This window comes from Panthera pardus, unplaced genomic scaffold (genome assembly GCF_024362965.1).
Source record: "Panthera pardus isolate Hobbes unplaced genomic scaffold, ASM2436296v1 HiC_scaffold_12, whole genome shotgun sequence".
NCBI classification, from domain to species: Eukaryota; Metazoa; Chordata; class Mammalia; order Carnivora; family Felidae; genus Panthera; species Panthera pardus.
This window is the reverse complement of record NW_026526677.1, coordinates 12364678-12386738: the sequence shown is the minus strand read 5'-3', so window position 1 is coordinate 12386738 and position 22061 is coordinate 12364678. Positions and strand designations below refer to the sequence as shown.

The following is a 22061-nucleotide window of genomic DNA, read 5'->3' as shown; positions in this document are numbered from 1 at the left end:
AGAATTACTGCTGTAAAGAAATAATGCACATCTATCTATCATCTATCTACCTACCAATCTCTCATTGAGATATCTATCTAGATTATCTATCTATCTATCATCTATCATCTATCTTTCTGTGTATCTATCTTTCTATGTATCTGTTTCAATTTCACTTCACTTGCTTTTTTGTTTATGACTCTCTTCCTTTATTTTCATCACTACAGGGCATATTGTGGTTCCCAAACAACATTATGAAGAACAACACAGAAGGGGCTGAATTCATCCTGCTGGGACTAACCAATGATCCAAAGCTACAGATCCTTCTATTTATCATGTTCACCCTCATTTACCTCATCACGCTGTTTGGAAACATGGGGATGATTGTTTTGATTCTCTTAGACTCTCATCTCCACACTCCCATGTACTTTTTCCTCAGTAACCTGTCTCTGGTGGACTTCGGTTACTCTACAGCTGTCACTCCCAAAGTTATGGCTGGGCTCCTTAAGGGAGACAAAGTCATCTCCTACAATGCATGTGCTGCCCAGATGTTCTTTTTTGCAGCCTTTGCCACTGTGGAGAGTTACCTGTTGGCTTCAATGGCCTATGACCGCTATGCAGCAGTGTGCAAACCCCTCCATTACACCACCACCATGACGACAAGGGTGTGTGCATGTCTGGCGATAGGTTCCTACATCTATGGTTTCTTGAATGCCTCCATCCACATTCGGGACACGTTCAGTCTCTCATTTTGCAAGTCCAATCTGATCCATCACTTTTTCTGTGATGTTCCAGCTGTCATGGCTCTATCTTGCTCTGATAGACATGTCAGTGAACTGATTCTTATTGTGGTAGTAAGCTTCAACATCTTTTTTGCTGTCTTTGTTATCTTGACTTCCTACCTGCTCATATTTATCACCATCCTGAAGATGCACTCAACTCAGGGTTATCAGAAGGCTTTATCCACGTGCACTTCCCACCTCACTACAGTCTCCATCTTCTATGGGACAGCCATCTTTATGTACGCCCAGCCCACCTCCAGCCATTCCATGGACTCAGACAAAATCGCATCCATGTTCTACACTATGGTTATTCCCATGCTGAACCCCCTGGTCTATAGCTTAAGAAACAAGGAGGTTAAAACCGCTTTCAAGAAGGTGGGTGAGAAGGCAAAACTGTCTCTAGGCTTTCTACTAAAGTCATAGCATGCACAATGATCTGTGTAAATCCTCTCAGATTTCCAACATGCAGTTAGTCACATTTTAATGCCCCCCGCTCCACCTAAATTACTGAGGCAATACGATCTCTTGTTCAAAAGTCTATCATCTGGAAAAAGAAGTATATGTCCAAATACATGATATCCAAATGAGGATGGCCAATGGGAAACTTAAAATTTGGGGGCCCTGCTTGTAGTAAAACTTATTAATTCTATGTTCATTATTTTCCTTACCATATAACAATGCATCTCTATATGTAAACCATGGCACACAAAAATCCATGAATAGAAGCATATGGAAGAATCCCATATGTGCAGATGCACACAGGAGTGGGGAATTAGTTAAAGGAGTTAAATGTAGTGTGGCTAGTTTTTAATAGAAAAGTTAAAATAGTCAATTTAAATATTAGAATATGAATTTATGTCTGACGTTATTTATTTCTGTAGTTGAAATTTTTTCAGGAGTCCAAAATGGGGATTAAGAGTACACTTACCTTGAGGAGCACTGAGAAATGTATAAAATTGTCAAATCATTACATTGTACACTTGAAACTAATATAACACTGTATGTTAATTATACTTGAATAAGAAGAAAAATGACTGAAGGTGGCAAAACAAAGGTCCCAAGTGAAGTAAGACATGACATAAATTTTTAAATAAAAATATATACGTTTGTGGCACATTTTATTCAGAGCTACATGCATACGATATTTTAAAGGAATCAATACTTCTGTCTTTAGTGTTTGTTAGAAACAGATTTGTCACAGGGCAATTTTCAAAAGGAAAAAGGCCAGAAAAAGAAAAGTCGGTCTGTATATTACAAGAGATTTTTCCAATTTTTCTGTTTATCTCTTCTTATGTTTTGTAAAACAATAAAGGCACTGAGTAAGGATAATGTTATCTATCTTCCTGCTGAAAATACTACGAGATGGCTAATGACACTCAGGCAGGGATACTTTAGTTTCAGATGAGCTACGTCATGTCTTGCCCCTCTCCTATACCCTGCCTCCTCTCCCCTCACACTGAGTTCCCTGCTGTTCCTGGACAATCCAACCTCCCTCCTGCCTCAGGGCCTTTGTACTTGCTATACTTGCTGATGTTCAAAAAGCTTCCTCACTTCCCTCAGGTCTTTGTTTAAATATTAGCATACCACAGCCCTCCCACCTCCTATGGACACTGTTCTCAACTTGCTCTATTCTTCATAGTCCTGATCAGTACTCAACAATTTCTTTTTTTTTTTTGAAATATATGAAATTTATTGTCAAATTGGTTTCCATGCAACAATTTCTATTTATTTGTTTGTTAGCTTGTTTACTTGTTTACTGGTCCAGCTAGGACATACACCACACAAGACAGCGAATCTTCTTTATTAACAACGTTATCCCCAATACTTAAATTGTTCATAATAATTTCTCAATAAACATTTGTTAAATTAATGAATAAATTAATTAAGCTTTGAGCCCAGAAGTCAATGTATTTGAGCCACTGATAATTATAGATAATAATTCATTATGTAATTCTTTTTTAAATATAATTTATTGTCAAGTTGGCTAAAATACAGTGTATACAGTGTGCTCTTGGTTTTGGAGGGTAGATTCCCATGATATATCACTTACATACAACACCCAGTGCTCATTCCAAGCGCCCTCAGTGTCCATCATCCTTTTTCCCCTTTCCTCCTCCCACCCCATCAACCCTCAGTTTATTCTCTGTATTTAAGAGTCTCTTATAGTTTGCCTCACTCCCTCTCTGTTTGTAACTATTTTTTTCCCTTTCCCTTCCCCCATGGTCTTCTGTTAAGTTTCTCAAGTTCCACATATGAGTGAAAACATATGTTATCTGTCTTTCTCTGACTGACTTATTTCACTTAGCATAATACCTTCCAGTTCCATCCACGTTGCTACAAATGGCCAGATTTCATTCTTTCTCATTGCCAAGTAGTATTCCATTGTATATACGTCCCACATCTTCTTTATCCATTCATTAGTTGATGGACGTTTAGGTTCTTTCCATAATTTGGCTATTGTTGAAAGTGCTGCTATAAACATTGGGGTACAAGTGCCTCTATGAATCAGCACTCCTATATCCTTTGGATAATTTCTTAGTTGTACAATTGCTGGGTCATAGGGTAGTTCTATTTTTAATTTTTTGAGGAAACTCCACACTGTTTTCCAGAGGGCTGCACCAGTTTGCATTCCCACCAGCAGTGCAAGAGGGTTCCCGTTTCTCCACACCCTTGCCAGCATCTGTTGTTTCCTGAATTGTTAATTTAAGCTTGGTAATGCATTATGTAATTCTTTAAAAAAGAATTTGAGAGCATTTTAGGATATGTGCTTGCTTTTTTTTCTATATTCTCTCACTCACTATTTGCATTTCACTCTTTTGCACAAATAACATTTTGAAAACCACATTATCAAGTAGATCATATAAAACTATTTTAATTCTTTTTTATTAGGAATTTCTCATTAAATGAAAATGCATGAAATAAATTGTTTTTAATAAATTATAATAACACAAAATATGAGTCTGCAAAGTTTCCTAACTGTTCAATTTGCAAAATTCCTTCATAAATAATGATTATTCAATCAACTCCAATGATTCTAAACATCCATAGAAAATGTAAGCATGACAATATTTTACAATTAACATAACCTACCTCAATATGCTAATATAATCTATGGTCAGTGCATATTTTATTTTAATTAGAAGTGAGCTGAATTTTATAACAAAGCCTTCCAAAGGAATTTTTACCCATCTTCCTTTCCCATCTCTATAATTTTAAAAGCATCCAACTTCTCAAGATTTGCAAAACGGTGCATAAATGTCCTAAGAGGGATATGTTGACATTAGTGGGGTCTGTGCGGGGCAACACAAGTATCTGCTCTGAAGTCTATGAAAATAGTTTCTCTTCTGGAACCATTTCTTTAAAAAAAATTTTTTTTAAACATTTATTTAATTTTGAGAGACAGAGAGAGACAGAGTATGAGCAGGGGAGGGGCAGAGAGAGAGGGAGACAAAGAATTTCAAGCAGGCTGCAGGCTCTGAGCTGTCAGCACAGAGCCCCACGCGGGGCCCCAACTCACAAATCGCGAGATCATGACCTGAGCCGAAGTCGGACGCTCAACCGACTGAGCCACCCAGGTGCCCCATCGGAACCATTTCTTAATAATTACTTTAAACATATCTGAAATTTGAAAACGATTTTAGATTTTCAAAATATTAGCTGGGGTATTATATAATACATGTCCTTTATACCTCTCACCCAGTTTCCCCTGTTGTTAACATCTTATTTTATCATAATACATTAGTCAAAACTAAGAAACCAACATTGATACAGTTCTGTTATCTAAACTTAAAAAATTCATTGAGATTATTATTTTTCAACTCATGTCATTTTGCTCTTACAGATTCAGAATACAGCACTGAATATATTGTCCCATTTCCTTAATCTCCTTTGATTGGTGACAGTGTCTCAGTCCTTCTTGGATTTTCACGACCTTAACAGCTCAGAAGTAGAAGGTCTTCCAATTTTTGTTTTTTAGAAGGTTTTCCAATCGGTGTTTGTCTGATTTTTTCGTGTGTGTGGTCAGGATTATAGGTTTTCAGAAAAATAAGAATTGCCATTGTCATCACACCTTATCAGGGGACACATATTACCGTGACTTGTCACTGGGGATAGTAGCCTTAATCACCAAAACAAGATATGTTTTCCAGGTTCTTCAGTATAATGCTATCGTTTTCCACCAGCAAGTTCTATACTTTAGAATCATGTCACTAAGTTCAGGCCACAATGTGGATTGTCCACCTCTTAGGGGAAGTCTCAACATGTAATTTAGAATTTTTCTACAGGAAAAAAATTTTTTTGTTTGTTTATTATTTACATCTATGTGGAGTTACATATACCTGCTTTGTGCTTTGGGGTACAATTTGTACTTTATTATTTATTTTATTGTTCAGATCGCTCCATCTTTGGTCATTGAGGGCACTTCCAGTTTTACTCTTGGTTCCTTGTGAGATGCTCAATCCTTCTGTTTTCTGAACTCCTCCTTACTTTCTGGAACTGTAAGGCACTCTGGGCTCCTGTTGTGCTATTCTGGTCCCAACCCAGTCATCAGCCCTTTCTCCAAAGAGCCCAGTTCACTCTCCATTGGAACTCAAATGACCCCAAACCCTCCAGCCTTCTTTCCTATAACTGGTAAATGAAATAACAGGAGGCTGAGGACCTTCCTAAATGGTTTTTGAAGCATCTGTGAGTAGAGACTGTGTGCACATAACTTCTCTTTTAGTCTCTCAGTTCCTGTTCCAAGTCCTTGCCCTTGTCTCACTTGTTCCTCACTTCAAGCACCACACCACTTCTTGTGCCTCCTCTCTCCCTGTCTCTACACTGTTTTTCCCAGGGTGACATAAACCACCCACTCTCCTTAATTCTTCCAGAGAACAAAATACACAGTAACCTGGTACTCGGACAAAATGGACAGGAAGTGAAGCCCAGAATGATGAATTGATGCAAAGTAAGAATTTGATATAACTTATCCTCAGGTTCATGAAGCATCATCTACTGTCAAACATCTCTTCCCAGCCAGCTCTCTCCTAAAACCCTCTGTTCCCACCATGTTGTTAGGTTCCACCCATCTTCTCTCTTCTCAAAGTTTAAAGTCTCAAGACCCTGTCTTTCTAGATGCTCTGGGAAAAGACAACATGCATTTCCTCCATCATTCAGGTTGGGAAAATACTTAGAAACTATGTAAAGCAAAGAATAATCATGGAATAGATTGTTGAGTAAACATTTATGAGATTTGTAACCCCACCATCCCACCAAAACCACTCAAAGTCATCCACCAACTTCATATCACTATGACATATTGCCAGTTCTAAGTGTTGATATTGCTTGACCTACCAACAGCTTTGACACAGCCGTTCCCTCTTGATGCTTTTCTCACCACTAGGTTCCCAGGACACCTTCACTGGCTCCTCATCTTGGTGATATTTTATTAAGAAAGTTCCAGATGCCAGTCCTTGAAAACATTTAGCTTCTCTCTACCTACATTCTCTTACCTATGTTCTCATTCTCATGCTGAAAACTCTAAATTTATACGATTCCAGTCCTAAACCTTCGCTGTGGTATCTGAGAGGCATCTCAAGTCTTGTATGCCCCAAGTGAAATTCATGCCCTCTTCTCACCCAAACTTCTTGCTTTCATGCCTGTCACACCTCACATAGTAGTCCTTCTAATGCTTAGGTAGCTAGGCTACCATTTTCCTCCCACTCCACATCCAGTACACCATCATATCATGTCATCTCATTATTTTAAACATAATAAAAACAACCCGGCCAGCTTAGATCAATATAAAATACCTTATATGATTTGGAAGAAACAAAAAAAGCCATCAAACAAATAAAATATTAATTTCATAGACTTATTTTAAATTATGAAAAAAGTAAGAGTCGATAAAAGATAAAAAGCTATCTTAGATGGTGTGGTCAAGAAAAGGGCTCTTAATAAAGCAATGTGAGGTCTAGGAAAAGACCTTACACTAAGGGCAAACACAAGCCAGAGACCCAATTTTGGAGACAAGGCTAGCCATTCAGATTCAGGTACAAGTTGTGTGGTGGGATGCTGGTTTTCCTCAAAAAACTTTCTTTTCTTCTTCAAAAGTATGGGAATTTCAGCTAAGTACATTAACTTTCAGCTAAAGATTAAATTTTGAAGTTAGCTTTCCAGGTCATTTTTGTGGCCTTATGACTGAATTCTTGCCAATGGAATGTACTCAGAAGTAGTGCATACAGCTACTATATCACTTTCTTGAAAAGAAATTGTTTTTCCTTCAATCCATCTCTTCCTCTTTTCCTGCAGATAGAATAGTTATGATGAGGAAAGACTTTCAATATTCTGGGAGATGGCAGATAGAGACTATGTGGACTGAACCTGGCCCCAGAATGAACAAGACACGTCATGTCCAGATAATTCATATATATCCTGCTGGATTCGCATCCACTAGTTGAGAATAAGTTGCTCTTGTATTTAAGCCACTGTAGTTTGGCTTTCTTTGTTACAGTACTTTAGCCTAATTTCTAATTGTGGTAGGTTAACTCTGGGCACAAATCCTTTGCAGCTGTTTTCTTCAAGAGGTGGAGTCTTTCTTCATGCTTGCATTGGGGCCAACCTTTTGATACCACTAATTAGTATATGATAGAGGAAACGTGTGTTAGGAGTCTGTGTTTTGAGAACCATTCTGTTTTATTTTTACAATGAGAATATTATGTAAGAAAGCTGGTCCATCCTCTGGAGGATGAAAGAAAGGTCCATCCTTCTGTGGAGAAGAGGTAGGGCATAACCAGAATCAACAGTTAGAAACGTAAGGCCATCTTGAACCTTTCAGCCCAGCTGACTGTGCAGAAGACGTGAATGAGCCTGTGTGGAAGCAGCAAAGGAACTGCCCTGCCAACCACAGAATTATGAGAAATAATAAACTGTTGTTTTAAGTCACTAGGCATTGTGATATTTTGCTACACAACAATAGAGAACTGGTTATCTATTCAGTTTTATAATCTCTCTAATTAATCTATGGGCTGAACGGAATCTTCATCTTCTTAGTGGATTTCCTGAAAGCATTATTCACCTCTTTATTCCTTAGACTGTAGACAGTAGGGCTCAACATGAGGACTCTAATTACATAGAACACAGGTGCCATTTGGTCATTGTCTGTAGAATCACTAGAACTGGGTTGTAAGTACACGAACGTGACAGTTCCATAGAAGAGGGTGACTGCAGTGAGGTGTGAGGCACAGGTGGAGAAGGCTTTCTTCTGTCCGTCGGCTGAGCGCATCCTCAGGAGGGCAATGAATATGAACAGATAGGAGGTCAAGATTACTATCAGGGCAAAACAAACTTAGAAATCTACTAAGATAAAAAGCACGATCTCATTTATGTAGTCCTCACAACAGGAAGGAGCCTAGATTGGGGAGATATCACAGAAAAAGTGATGGACCACATTGGAATGGCAGAAGAGGCAGAAGGTGAATCCAGGGTGGGTGACCCCAGGCATAGCAGCCTACTGCCATTTGAGCACACAAGCTGGTGGTCACAGCGGTGGTATAATGTAAGGGCTTACGTACCGCTGCAGGCCGATCGTAAGCCAAGACCGCTAGCAAGAAACAGTCTACACTGGCAAAAGCCACACAGAAGAACACATGAGCAACACAGTCACCAGAGGAGTTGACTTTATCCTCTGTGAGAAACCCAGCCTTGGTAGTAACAGTTAGGAAGTAAACGGGGTCCACCAGAGAGAGGTTACATACAAACAAAAAGCTGAAACAGGCCCATAAATCCAGAGAACACACCGGTGGTTGCCTGCGGGGACACATGGGGGGGAAGGGCAAAGTGAGCAAAGGGGAAATGGGAGATACAGACTTCCACTTAGGAAATGAATAAACCAGGAGAAGGAAGCTACAACGTAGGGAATACAGTCAGTGGTATTGTAAACAGTGTTACAAGGGTGGCGTGGTGATGGATGGGAGCTAGAGTTGTGGCAGAGCATAATGTCAAATCACAGTCAAATCACAATATTGTAGGTCTGAAACCAGTGTATCATTGGGTACCACCTATGCTTCAATAAAAAATAAAACGAGTGTTTCTTCATTGAAAGAAAAAAACGTTAGGTAAAGGTTTAGATCATGTCTCTTGTTTGTTTTTGTTTTGAGTAGTTATTTAAATTCCAGTTAGTTCACCTACAGTGTGATATTAGTTTCAGGAGTAGAATTTAGTGATTCGTCACTTGTATAGAACATCCAGGGCTCATCCCAACACGTGCCCTCCTTAATACCCATCACCCATTCAGCCCATCCCTCACCCACCTCCCTCCGGCAGCCCCCGGTTGTTCTCTATCGTTAAGAATCTGTTTTATGGTTTGCGTCTCTCTTTTTTTCCCCTATGTTCATATATTTTGTTTCTTAAGTTCCACATATAAATGAAATCATATGGTATTTGTCTTTCTCTGACTTATTTTGCTTAGCCTAATACACTCCAGCTCCATCCACATCATTGAAAATGGCAAGATTTCATTCTTTTTGACGCGGCTGAGTAATGTCCTATTGTATATATGTGCCACATCTTCTTTATCCGTTCACCAGTCGATGGACATTTGGGCTCTTTTCATAGTTTGGCTATTGTTGATAAGGCTGCTGTAAACATTGGTGTGCCTGTGGCCCTTCGAGTCCGTATTTTTGTAATCTTTGGGTAAATGGCTAGTAGTGCAATTGCTGAATCATTGGGTAGTTCTATTTTTTAACTTTTCGAGGAAACCCCCTACTGTTTTGCAGAGCGGCTGCGCCAGTTTGCCTCCCACCAACAGTGTAAGAGGGTTTCCCTTTCTCTGCATCCTCTCTAACACCTGTTGTTTTCTGTGTCGTCACTTTTAGCCATTCTGACAGGTGTGAGGTGGTAGCTCATTGTGGTTTTGATTTGCGTTTCCCTGATGAAAAGTGATGTTGAACATCTTTTCTTGTGTCTGTTGGCCATCTATGGGTCTTCTTTGGAAAAATGCCTATTCATAGATCGTCTTTATTCATAATCACCAAACACTAGAACCAACACAGATGTACCTCAGTTGAAGAGAGGGATAAACAATCGGTAATGACCATACAGTTAAATACTACTCTACAGTAAAAAATATTGCCCTTTGTCACAGGTAGCAACAGAGATGGGTCTCAAGTGCTAAGTGAAAGATTATAGACTCAAAGAGTACATAGTTTAGAATTACAGTTAGGATACTCTTAGCAAGGCAAATTTATTTAGACAAAACGGTTTATAGGTTGCCTGGGACAGTGGGTAGGAGAATGGGTTTACCAAAAGCAGTTCTTATGAATTTCTTTAGGTGCTAGTGCTCACTTGTCGTAAATTTGACAGAATCTTACAACTACCCACTGGGATTATGGATATTATTGCATGAAAAATAATACATAATTATAAACTGACAAAAATAATAAGGACTAACAAGTAATACAAAAATATGTGTGTTCAGTGAAAATTACCAGCATGGCCCCCACAGGCAGTAATTACTTCTGTCCTGGGAAAGTGGGATGAGGTGCCAGAAATGTTCTCCCAGAGGAAATTCCCAGAAGTCCCTGTGTCTCTATAATTCTTTCCATGTCCCCATGCATTAGCCAATGAAATCCCAAGATGACTCCACATGACATCATTGTAGAGGCACCAGTCTGCATGCTGAACCCATTTGGTGATCATTTATTCATGTGAATGTTAAACTTGCTAGTGCACAGAAGTCTTATCGTGGAATTCTCTATCAGCCTGCAACCACGTTCAGGGGAAACACCCCAAGAGAAAAATCACATCGATTGACTTTAAAAATGATAATTTCTTACTCAAATGCTTTACAGACCCTCCCTGCTTGTTATTTACAGACATAAGTCTGAATTATGTCAGAGGGAATCATATCATCTTTATTTTACAAATAAGGAGGAAGTCAGTGATTCTTCTAAGGACACAGAAGGAATGCATGGTAGGTTCAGAAATTAACCACGTTAATGTTCCTTCCTCCCTTTTTCCCTGCCTCGGAGACCTTGGAGCCTTATGACCATGTCCTGAGAGAGCTCCTGTAGTAGGATTTATGCATTATTCTACGGCTGAGATTCTGATTCAGACCCACTACGCAACATTGGCTCTTCCTGCTCACGGTAAGCATCCATATTCCGTAAACATTTTTAATGAGAAGTGTAATCCATGCAAAGCAGTAGGGCAGCTCTGCTTACTTCGAGTTATTCGAGAACAGAAATCGATGTTTTCAATGTTTTTCCAAACTACGGAGGTGAGACTGGCGTATACATGTCAAAATTTCCTTCAGAAGGGAGTTTATTGATACTTAAGGAACATCGTCCTGCTTTGCTAAAGATATGAACAAAAGAGCCACAGATGATTCTCTAATTGATCGAGTGGTGATTTCATCCTGGTCACTCAATGCTGGCCTCTCATTGGACACAAACAAGCAAGAGCAAGAGTGAAATAACCTTTAAACTACAAAATCCCTCCTATGAACTAACAAGATCCCCTATAATTTCCCTATAACTTTTCCCTATAATTTCAAGCTTATCGTCAGCAGTACAACCACAGATGTTGACAGCGAATGGCTAAAAGCAGAGCCTTTTGATTACACAGAAAGTGGATTTAACTCTTGAATCTTGGCTCTTTCCCATGCTAGCTGTGTATTTTAGAGCATCGCGTAACTTCTCAAATCCTCACGCTCCACAATGGTGAAGGAGGCATAATAATACTAGCTCCTGTATGGACACACATTTGACATATAAAGCCTTTATTATTGCTTATAGAATGTAGTACAGGCTCCAAGTAGGTACGTGTGTTGAGGTTGGCAAACAATGTCCACATGACACAGGCTTGTACAGGGAAATTGCCAAAGTTTAGAAGGAAGATGTTAATAGTTAGCAGAGGAGAGACGCCCTTTCAAGGCTTCAAAGTCAAGTGAACAGATTTACAGTACTGTTCTTATGGAAGAACAGATTCAAATGAAATATTTTACAACGTGGTACTTGCCACCAAAACAGAGCTGCAGGTTGAAGAGAGACCACAAACAAGGAACCACTAACCCTTGATCTCTGATTCTGCTATGAGATGGCAGGCATGAGAGACGGAGTGACAGCCACAGGGACTCTCATCCAAGGTACTGTATGGATCTCAAGGAAGAGATGAGGCACGAGAAGGTTCGCATGGAACTGTTGGGGCAGCCAATCACATGGATGAAGGAAAGACAGACAGAAACCCTGGAGATCGCAGAAAATCTTCGAGGTCCTCATGTGTGAGAAAAGGCAAATTGAAGAGACTTCTTACATCATGCGCGCCTGATTTCACTGTATTTTTAGGCATTACCTCATTTAATTCTCATAAGGATTAATGCTCCTAATTCTTATAATGTGGTCTCATTATTGTCTTATTTGTTTGCAGGTGGAAATAGGAGGCTCAGGTAAGTTGGGATTCGTGAGTCAGTAAGTGTTACAAGGGCTGATATGCACCTCATCCTAGAGCCCAAGGTCCATGCGATTCTGTGCCTTCCCCTCAGGTTGCCTCTGCTGGCTGTCCTGGCCCTTCGGGCTGCAGGTAGACCACCTCATGCACTATGCATGTGTCTCTTGATACTTCACTGGGGAACCTCAAACAATGCATTTGGACGAATGGAGACAATGAGCAATTGCACTGAGTTCAATTCAACTTGATTTAAACATGATTTAGACTATCACCTCAAGAATAGTGTGGGTTCAAAAGTTGGTTGGGGTCCAAAGCACGGCTTGTCAATTAATACTCATTTTAAATATAAAAAGTTACTCAACCTCTGTGCATCATAATTTACTTTCTTTCCACTTGTTTTAAGATTTTTTTTAAAAATAGTCTCTACACCCAGGGGCTCAAACTTACTGCCCTGAGAGAAAGAGTCACAGGCTCTACTGACTGAGCCAGCCAGACACCCCTCTGTGTGTCATAAGTCAAATGCAAGGAATAACAAATAAAACTCATAATGTTCTTGAGAAGATGTAACGAATACACAGAACTCTTGTACTTACAATGGCGTTATGTCCCAATTGCTGATATGCCAATAAACCCAGTGCACATTGAAAATATCATAAGATGAAAATTCACTGGGGCGCCTGGAAGGCTCGGTTGTAAGACCATGAGATTCCTGATCTCGGGATTGTGAGTTCCCATGTTGGGTGTGGAGATGACTTAAATAGATAAAACTAAAAAGATGGGATCACACAACACTCAGTCCTTTAAAAAAAAGAGAGAAAATTCATTTACTACATATGACCCACTGAACATTATAGCTTAGCCTTTTCTACCTTAAACATGTTCCTGGCACTTACATTAGTGCACCAATGGGCAAAAATGATCTCACACAAAGCCTATTTAATAATGAAGCATTGAATATCTCTTGTAATTTATTGAATACGGTACTGAAAGTGAAACACGGAATGCCTGTGTCGGTACAGGATGGTTGGAAATGCATCAGTTGTTGACCCTCATGATTGCCTGGCCGACCTGGAGCTTGGCTCACTGCCCCTACTCTGCGCCAGGAGAGAAGATTGTACCAGGTATCGCTAACCTGGAAAAATAACCATCTGAAGTATGGTTTCTATCGCACGTGTGTCACTGTTGCACCATTGTAAAGTGGAAAAATCATTAAATCGAATCATCGTAGGTTGGGGACCGTCTGTACCTCTACAGGGTCTGCAGCAGTTCCTGGTGGGTGAGTCATGGGCAAGTACCTGCTTTCACTAGGCTTGGGGGAAGTGAACGGCCAGACATTCCTTCTGGACGAGCCATCTTGATCAAGTTATTTAATTCTCTACGTCTCAGTTTACAGATTTCTAAAACTTCAGAATTGAAGAGATGCTCCATACTTCAGATTCAACAGTTTGCAAATCTACACATCATTAATGTGCTGACTTTTGTTGTCAAGCTAATTTTTTTTTATCTGGAGAAACTTGATATACAAGCTACTGCTCTAATGAAATAACACATACTGTATGTATACACTTTTCAATATAAGTCTCTTGGTTTATCACTCATTTCTTTCTTCTCATTGCCATAGCGTTTGTGGTTCTCAACACTGATGGATAACAGGACAGAAGTGACGCAGTTCATCTTGCTGGGACTAACCAGTGATCCAGAACTGCAGGTTCCCCTCTTTATCGTGTTCACCCTCATCTACCTCATCACTCTGGTTGGAAACCTGGGGATAATACTGTTGATTCTATTGGACTCTCGTCTCCACACTCCCATGTACTTTTTCCTCAGTAACCTGTCTCTGGTGGACCTTTGTTACTCTACAGCTGTCACTCCCAAGGTCATGGCTGGATTACTTATAAGAGACAAGGTCATCTCCTACAATGCATGTGCTGCTCAGATGTTCTTTTTTGCAGCCTTTGCCACTGTGGAGAGTTACCTGTTGGCTTCCATGGCCTATGACCGCTATGCAGCAGTGTGCAGACCCCTCCATTACACCACCACCATGACGACAGGTGTGTGTGCGCGTCTGGCCATAGGTTCCTACACCTGTGGTTTCCTGAATGCCTCTATCCACACTGGAGACACGTTCAGTCTCTCCTTTTGTATGTCCAATGTGATTCATCATTTTTTTTGTGATGTTCCTGCAGTCATGGTTCTTTCTTGCTCTGATAGACGTGTCAGTGAGCTGGTTCTTGTTTATGTAGTGAGCTTCAACAGCTTTTTTGCTCTCATGGTCATCTTGATTTCCTACATATTCATACTTATCACCATCCTAAAGATGCACTCATCTACAGGATATCAGAAGGCTTTATCTACCTGTGCTTCTCACCTCTCTGCAGTCTCCATCTTCTATGGGACAGTCATTTTTATGTACTTACAGCCCAGTTCCAGCCATTCCATGGACACAGACAAAATGGCATCTGTGTTCTACACCATGGTCATCCCCATGCTGAACCCTGTGGTCTATAGCCTGAAGAACAAAGAGGTTAAGAGTGCACTCAGGAAGGTCATTTCAGAGACAAAATTATCTTTAAGATTGTGATTTTTAACATTGTACAATGTAAATGAATCTAGTTTTGTTAAGACCACAGTAAAATTAAGAGTCTGAAATTGTATCCTTACTTATTCAATACCTCTTGTCCTGAAAAAAGAAAATATATATACAGAAATACAATACTGAACAAGAATGGTTAAGATGACTTGGGGCCTCCTTGTCAAAAACGTAGTAAAGATATCGGTTTATTCACTTACTCTACATGCATTTTTTTCCCTACCACATTAATGCAGAAACACATAAAATAGGGGCACAAATGAGACCGTGAACAGAAGTGCATGCATGTGCCCATGAGGATACACACACATTGGAGTAGGAAATTTCCCAGAATTAAATGGAATGTTGCTAGGTTTTAATAATAATGATTTAAAATTTTAATTTATGTATTAGAATAGAAATTTATGTCCAATATTTTTCACCTCTTTATTTGAATTATGCTCTAAGACTCCTAGGAAGCTTTATTATTTTGGTATTTGTAAGACTGTGCTTGAATATACTAATATTCTCATGCTACTATGTGGGGGCAGTGTAGTATAACACAAACATTCACTTCTATGTTTATGGTGAGGCTTCTCCTATTGAAAACATTTCTAATTATTATTTTGAATAATTATTTAATTTTAGAACTATTTCAGAGTTACAGAAAATTTTCAAAACAGTGTAGAATGTTCAGTATAACTCTGTGACAGTCCGGATAATGGCCTGCAAAGACATTCACAACCTAATTCCTAGAACCTTCCAAAAGTTACCTTATATGCTCTAAAAGGACTGTGCATATGTGGTTAACTGAAGGATTTTATCCCAGATTTTCTGTGTGGACCATAGAGGAAATGCCATGTATACATAGGGAGTCAGAGAGATGTGACCACAGGTAAAAGAGGAGTAGACAATGTGACCTTGAAAACAGATTGAAGTAATGTGACCACAAACCGTGGATGACAGTGGTCCCCAGAAAATGGGAGACGCAAGAAATAGATTTTGTCTTAGAGCCTATGGAGGGAGCATGGCTCTTCTAATACACTGACTTTTGTCCAGGAAAACTGGTTTTGGATTTCTGGATTCTAGACTGTGAAAGAATGAATACATATTACTTAAGCCTCCAAGTTTGCGGTCATTTGTTATAGCAACCATAGGCAACTAATACAGCTCTTGGCTGGTTTCCCCTACAATGTAATCTCATATTACCTGGCAAATTTGTAAAACTAGGAAACCAAGCGTGACACCGTATTATTTTTGAAACTTCAGACTTTAATTCAGATTTCGTTAGTAGCATCCTTTTCCTCTTCTTATATTTGGCTGTCATACCTCGTTAGTCTCTTCTGGTCTATGACAAACTCTCTGTCCCTGTTTTCGATGGTCTTGACAGCTTTGAAGAGTACTCATCAGGTATATCATAAAATGTCCTTCAGTAGTGATTTTCTGATGTTTTCTCATGATGAGATTGGGATTATAGTTTTCATAGAGTACTACCACTAAGGTGAAATGTTCTTCTCATCACATCGTATCAAGGGTGCATGCTATCAAGATGATTTATCCCTGATAACATTAACCTTGATCATATGTCATCCATGAAGATCGCAAGGTTTCTCCTTTGTGGAGTTACTTTTCCTCCCTTTTTCTAAGGTCTACTTTAAAGAAATAAGTCACAAAGTTCAGCTCACACTCCAGGTGTTGGAGCAGTAAGCTCCACATACTGGAGAGGGCAATATTTAAATAACTTATTTGAAGTTCTTCTGTTAACAATATTTGCGGGGTCCCTGGGTGGCTCAGTCGGTTGGGCATCCGACTTCAGCTCAGGTCATGATCTCATGGTCTGTGAGTTTGAGCCCCTCGTCAGGCTTTGTGCTGACAGCTCAGAGCCTGGAGCCTGTTTCGGATTCTGTGTTTCCCTCTCTCTCTGGCCCTCCCCCAATCATGCTCTGTCTCTCTCTGTCTCAAAACTGAATAAACATTTTTTAAAAATTAAAAAAAAACAATATTTGCTTCTTTTCCCTCAATTATTTACTTGCCCAATCATTTATTTATCTGAATGTGTTCTCATTTATTGGCTTTGTATGTTACATAACAACCAATACAAGGTTACTTATTTTTGTTCAAATTGTTCCACTTTCACCATCCAAGACTCTTTCAGTTAACTCCTGTGTCCCTTTGACATCGGTTCATTCTTTTGTGTTTTGAGCACGTCCTAACTTTATGGTATTACATGATGCTCTGGGCTCATCTTGTATTTTCTCTGCCCCTAACACAGAATTGACGATTTCTATTAAGACCCCTTAATTATTTTACTAGAGAATGGTATTTAAAAGCCAAGACTTGGATGCTGAGTGTGCTTGCTGATACTGGAGTTCCACTTCTTCTAGGTCTTTTTGTTGACAGAAGTAGGCAGCATATTAGTCTGTATCCATTCATAATTATACTATTTCCCCTACCTATCATTCGTATCTATATTAAACTGAACATTAGTGCATACTGATGCCTCTGATTCTAATCTGTTTATCTAACATTCCCCCTGTATTATCTATAATTTCCATTTATAATAGTGAGAAACTTGGGTCTCAACAATCTCATTCATCCATTTATTTGTGTGACAAATTAACAAGTAGAGCAGTTCCATAATTGTTAGCCCATCCCCCCCATGAGAAACATATACTTTACTAAATGCACATATACAATAGTAAGTAAAGTACAACATTTTAAAATAGTTTCCTTTATTTTTAGCCTTGCAGTTTCTGATCAACACACTGATTTCCAGCTTTACTTAAGTTAATGCATTTCTTTCCTTGTCTCCCTTCAGTGAAGTTAACTCATACATTTGTAGTACATTTAGATTTTTTTTTCACAGTCTATATTCACTTCTGGGATTCTCCTGTGCTCCTGGCTGATTCTCCTGATTTACATATATTAAATTTTACCTTTGCTATGTACAGTTCTATGGGTTTTAACAAGTACAGAGTCATGTGTTCATCAGCTCAGTACCCTAAAGAATATATTATCATCCTAAAATTTCCATTTCCATTCCTTTTATAGACAGCCACTCTTACTCCTCCAACCCTTGGAAATCACTGAGCTTTTTTGTTTTCCAACCCTATGTTATATGGATGGAATCACACAATATGGAGGCTTTGGGAAGGAAGAAATAAATATTGTCTTTGTTCACAGGTGATATGATTGTCTATGCAGAAAAATCTGAAATAATAGACAAATAAAAAACCCTCTTGGTACTAATTGATTATAGCAGGGTTGTATGCTGCCAGGTTAATACCCAAAATTCTATCACTTTCCTATATACTGACAAGGAACAAGTGGAAGTTGAAATAAAAAATACAAAACCTTTTCTATTAGCACCCCAAAAAGGATATACTTAGTTATAAATCTCAGAAAATATATGCATAATCTAATGAAGAAAACTACAAAACTCTGATGTTGTTGAGTAAATCCAAAGAATAACTAAGTAAATGGAGAGATATTCCATTTTCATGGATAAGAAGACGCAACGTTGTCAAGATGTCATTTCTCCCAATATTATCTATAGATTCATTGCAATCTCAAACAAAATCCCAGGAAGTTATTTTGTGAATATCAACAAATTGATTCTAATGTTTATAGAGAAAGGTAAGAGACCCAGAGGAGCTAACACAATATTAAAGGGAAAGAACAAAATTAGAAATTGACACTACTGAACCTCAAGACTTACTATAAAATTTTAATAATCAAGATGATGAGGTATTACAGCTTTATTTACAATAGCCAAATTATGGAAACAACCCAAATGTTCATTGACTGATGAGTGGTTAACAACAAAGTGGTATATATATTTTTTTGTTTGTTTGTTTGTTTTGTTTTGTTTTTGGTTTTGTTTTCAGCCATAGAAAAGAATGAAAACTTCCCACTTGCAACAACATGTATGGAGTTAAAAAGTATTATGCTAAGTGAAATAAATCAGTCAGAGAAAAACAAATATATGCTTTTACTCTTATGTGCAATTTAAGAAACAAAACAAATGAGCAAAGGGAAAAAAGATAGAGAAACAAACCAAGAAACAGACACTTAAGTACAGAGAACAAACTGATGGTTACCAGAGATGAGGTTGGGGGGAGAGTGGGTGAAACAGGTGTTGGGGATTAAGAGTACACTTATCATGATAAAAAAAAAAAAAAGACAGTGAGGTATAGGCAAAAGAATAGACCAATAGATCAGTGGAACAAAATAGAGAGCCCAGAAATAGACTTACATAAATATATTCAACTAATTTGTAATAAGGGAGCAAAGGCAATCCAATGAAGAGCAAAGATAACGTTTTCAACAAATGATGCTAGAATAACTGGATATCCTCATGGAAAAACGTGAATCTACACACAAATCTTACCTCCTACACAAAAATTAACTCAAAATGGATCATAGACCTGAATATAAAATACAAAATTATAAAACTCCTGAAAGGCAACAGAAGAAAGCCTAGATGACCTTGGGTTTGGCAATGACTTTTTAGAGATGACACCAAAGGCACGATCCATGAACGAAAACAATTGAGTACCTGGACTTCATAAAAATTAAAAACTTCTGCTTATGAAAGATATCTTCAAGAGAATGACAAGGCAAACCACAGACTGGAGGAAATATTGGCAAAAACCACATCTGATAAAAGATTGTTACCCACACAAAGAACTTTTAAAACTTAACAATAAGTAAAAAAAAAAACAAAAAAACAAAAAAAACACAACCTGATTAAAAGACAAAGACCGTAACAAACACCTTACCAAACAAGACATACAGAAGACAAATAAGCATATGGAAAGATGATCCACAGCATATGTCATGAGGGAATATAACTTAAAACAAGAAAAAAATCTGTAACTATGTTTAATGATGGAGGTTCACTAGATTGTTAGTGATGCTCATTTTACAATGTATGCAGAGATCGAATCATTAGGTTCTATGCCTAAAGCTAAAGTTGTATGTGAATTATGCCTCATTAAAAAAAAATCAGTGAAATACCACCACACACCTATCAGAATGGCCCGAATCTGGAACCTTGACAATACCAAATACTGGAGAGGATATAGAGCAACAGGAACTCTTATTCACTGCTGGTGGGAAAGCAAAATGGTACAGCTACTTTGGAAGACTCTTTGTCAGTTTCTTACAACACTAAACATATGAGGCACCTGGGTAGCTCAGTCGGTTAAGTGTCCGACTTCAGCTCAGGTCATTATATCACAGTTTGTGAATTCGAGCCCTGCATCGGGCTCTCTGTTGTCAGCACAGAGTCCGCTTTGGATCCTCTGTCCCCTCCCTCCCCACCCCCCACCCCCGCACCTCCCACACTCTCTCTCTTGCTCTCTGTCTCTCAAAAATAAAAAATAAATATTTTAAAAAACAGTAAACATACTTTTACCATATTATCTTGCAATTTCTCTTTGTTCTTTAGTCAAAAGAGCTGAAAACTTCCATCTACTCAAAATCTGCACATAGATACTTATAGCTGCTTTATTCATAATGGGTAAGTCTTGAAATGATGAAGATGTCCTTCATTGGATGAATGGTTATTAAACTGGTACACCCAGACAAAGAAATATTAGTCAGTGTGCCTGGGTGGCTCAGTCAGTTAAGTGTCCAGCTTTTGATTTCAGCTCATGTCGTGATCTCACAGTTTGGGAGTTCTACCCCACATCAGTCTCCTCTCTCTCTCTCTCTCTCTCTGTGCCATTCCTGTGAGGTGTCTATCTTTCTCTCCAAAATAAATAAATAAACTTAAAAATATATATATGGAAGCAAAGAAAAATGAAAGAAAAAAAGGCAGCCCAAACCCTTTGGGATGCGGCAAAGGCAATCCTAAGAGGAAAGTGCATTGCAATTCAGTCCTATCTCCAGAAGTAAGAAAGGTCTCAAATGTACAACCTAACCTAAAGGAGCTAGAAAAGGAGCAGCAAATAATAATAAGGGAAGGGAAATAATAAAGATTAGATCAGAATTAGAGCAGAAATAAATGATATAGAAACAAACAAACAAAAAACCCAGTAGAACAGATCGATGAAACTAAGTGCTGCTTCTCTGAAAGAATAAACAAAACCGATAAACCCTTTTGTCAGACTTATCAAAAAGACAAGGGAGAGGACCCAAATAGATAAAATTATGAATGAAAGAGAACATATCACAACCAACACCACAGAAATATAAACAATTGTAAGAGAGTACTATGAAAAATTATATGCTGACAAACTGGGAAATCTGAAAGAAATGGACAAATTCCTAGAAATTCATGCACTACCAAAACTGAAACAGTAAGAAATAGAAGTTTTGAATAGGCCCATAACCAGCAAAGAAATTGAATCAGTAATCTAAAATCTCCCAACAAACTAGAGACCTGGGTTAGATGGCTTCCCAGGGGAATTCAACTAGACATTTAAAGAAGTGCTAATACCTATTCTCCTCAAATTGTTCCAAAAAATAGAAATGAGAGGAAAGCTTCCAAACTCATTCTACAAAGCCAACATTACCTTGATTCCAAGACCAAAGGAGAATTACAGGCCAATATCTCTGATGAACACGGATGCAAAAATTCTCAACCAGATACTAGCAAATCAATTTCAACAGTATATTAAAAGAATTATTCTCCACAATCAAGTGGGATTTATGCCTGGGATGCAGGTCTGGTTCAATATTTGCAAATCAATCAATGTGATACGCCACATTAATAAAAGAAAGGATAAGAACCACATGATCCTCTCAATAGATGCAGAAAAAGCATTTGACAAAATACAGCATCCATTCTTGATAAAAACTCTCAACAAAGTAGGGACGAAGGTACATACCTCAACATCATAAAGGCCGTATATGAAAGGTCCACAGCTAATATCATCCTGATGGGGAAAAACTGAAAGCTTTCCCCCTAAGGTCAGGAGAATGACAAGGATGTCCACTCTCACCCCTGTTGTTCAACATAGTACTGGAAGTCCTAGCCTCAGCAATCAGACAACAAAAAGAGATAAAAGGCATATAAATTGGCAAAGAAGTCTAACTTTCACTCTTCACGGATGATATGATACTCTACATGGAAAACTGGAAAGACTCGACCAGAAAACTGCTAGAACTGATATGGGAATTCAGCAAAGTCGCAGGATGACTGACAGACGGGAGAAGATATTTGCAAGTGACATTTCAGATAAAGGGTTAGTATCCAAAATCTATAAAGACCTTATCAAACTCAACACCCAAAAAACAAATAATCCAGTGAAGAAATGGGCAAAAGACATGAATAGACACTTCTCCAAAGAAGACATCCA

General features: G+C 38.5%; 2 protein-coding genes and 1 pseudogene across 2 annotated transcripts; 2 read left to right on the top strand and 1 right to left on the bottom strand.

The window, feature by feature from the left end:
• The first annotated feature begins 233 nt into the window (after positions 1-233).
• LOC109246954 (olfactory receptor 5B2-like) lies at positions 234-1184 on the top strand. Its single transcript, XM_019415318.2, has one exon. The coding sequence runs from the start codon at positions 234-236 to the stop codon at positions 1182-1184; it is 951 nt and encodes a 316-aa protein (XP_019270863.2).
• A 6574-nt stretch (positions 1185-7758) lies between these two features.
• Positions 7759-8560, bottom strand: LOC109246955 (olfactory receptor 5B3-like; annotated as a pseudogene).
• Positions 8561-10685: 2125 nt separating this feature from the next.
• LOC109246956 (olfactory receptor 5B3-like) lies at positions 10686-14766 on the top strand. The gene is made up of 2 exons (XM_019415319.2): positions 10686-10707; positions 13826-14766. Exons 1-2 carry the CDS (start codon positions 10704-10706, stop codon positions 14764-14766), a joined length of 945 nt encoding a protein of 314 aa, XP_019270864.2. The 5' UTR covers positions 10686-10703.
• The last annotated feature ends 7295 nt before the right edge of the window (positions 14767-22061 follow it).

Bases quoted from the DNA above. Each gene is read 5' to 3' on its own strand.
- LOC109246954 (XM_019415318.2), top strand. From the start codon at position 234: ATGAAGAACAACACAGAAGGGGCTGAATTCATCCTGCTGGGACTAACC.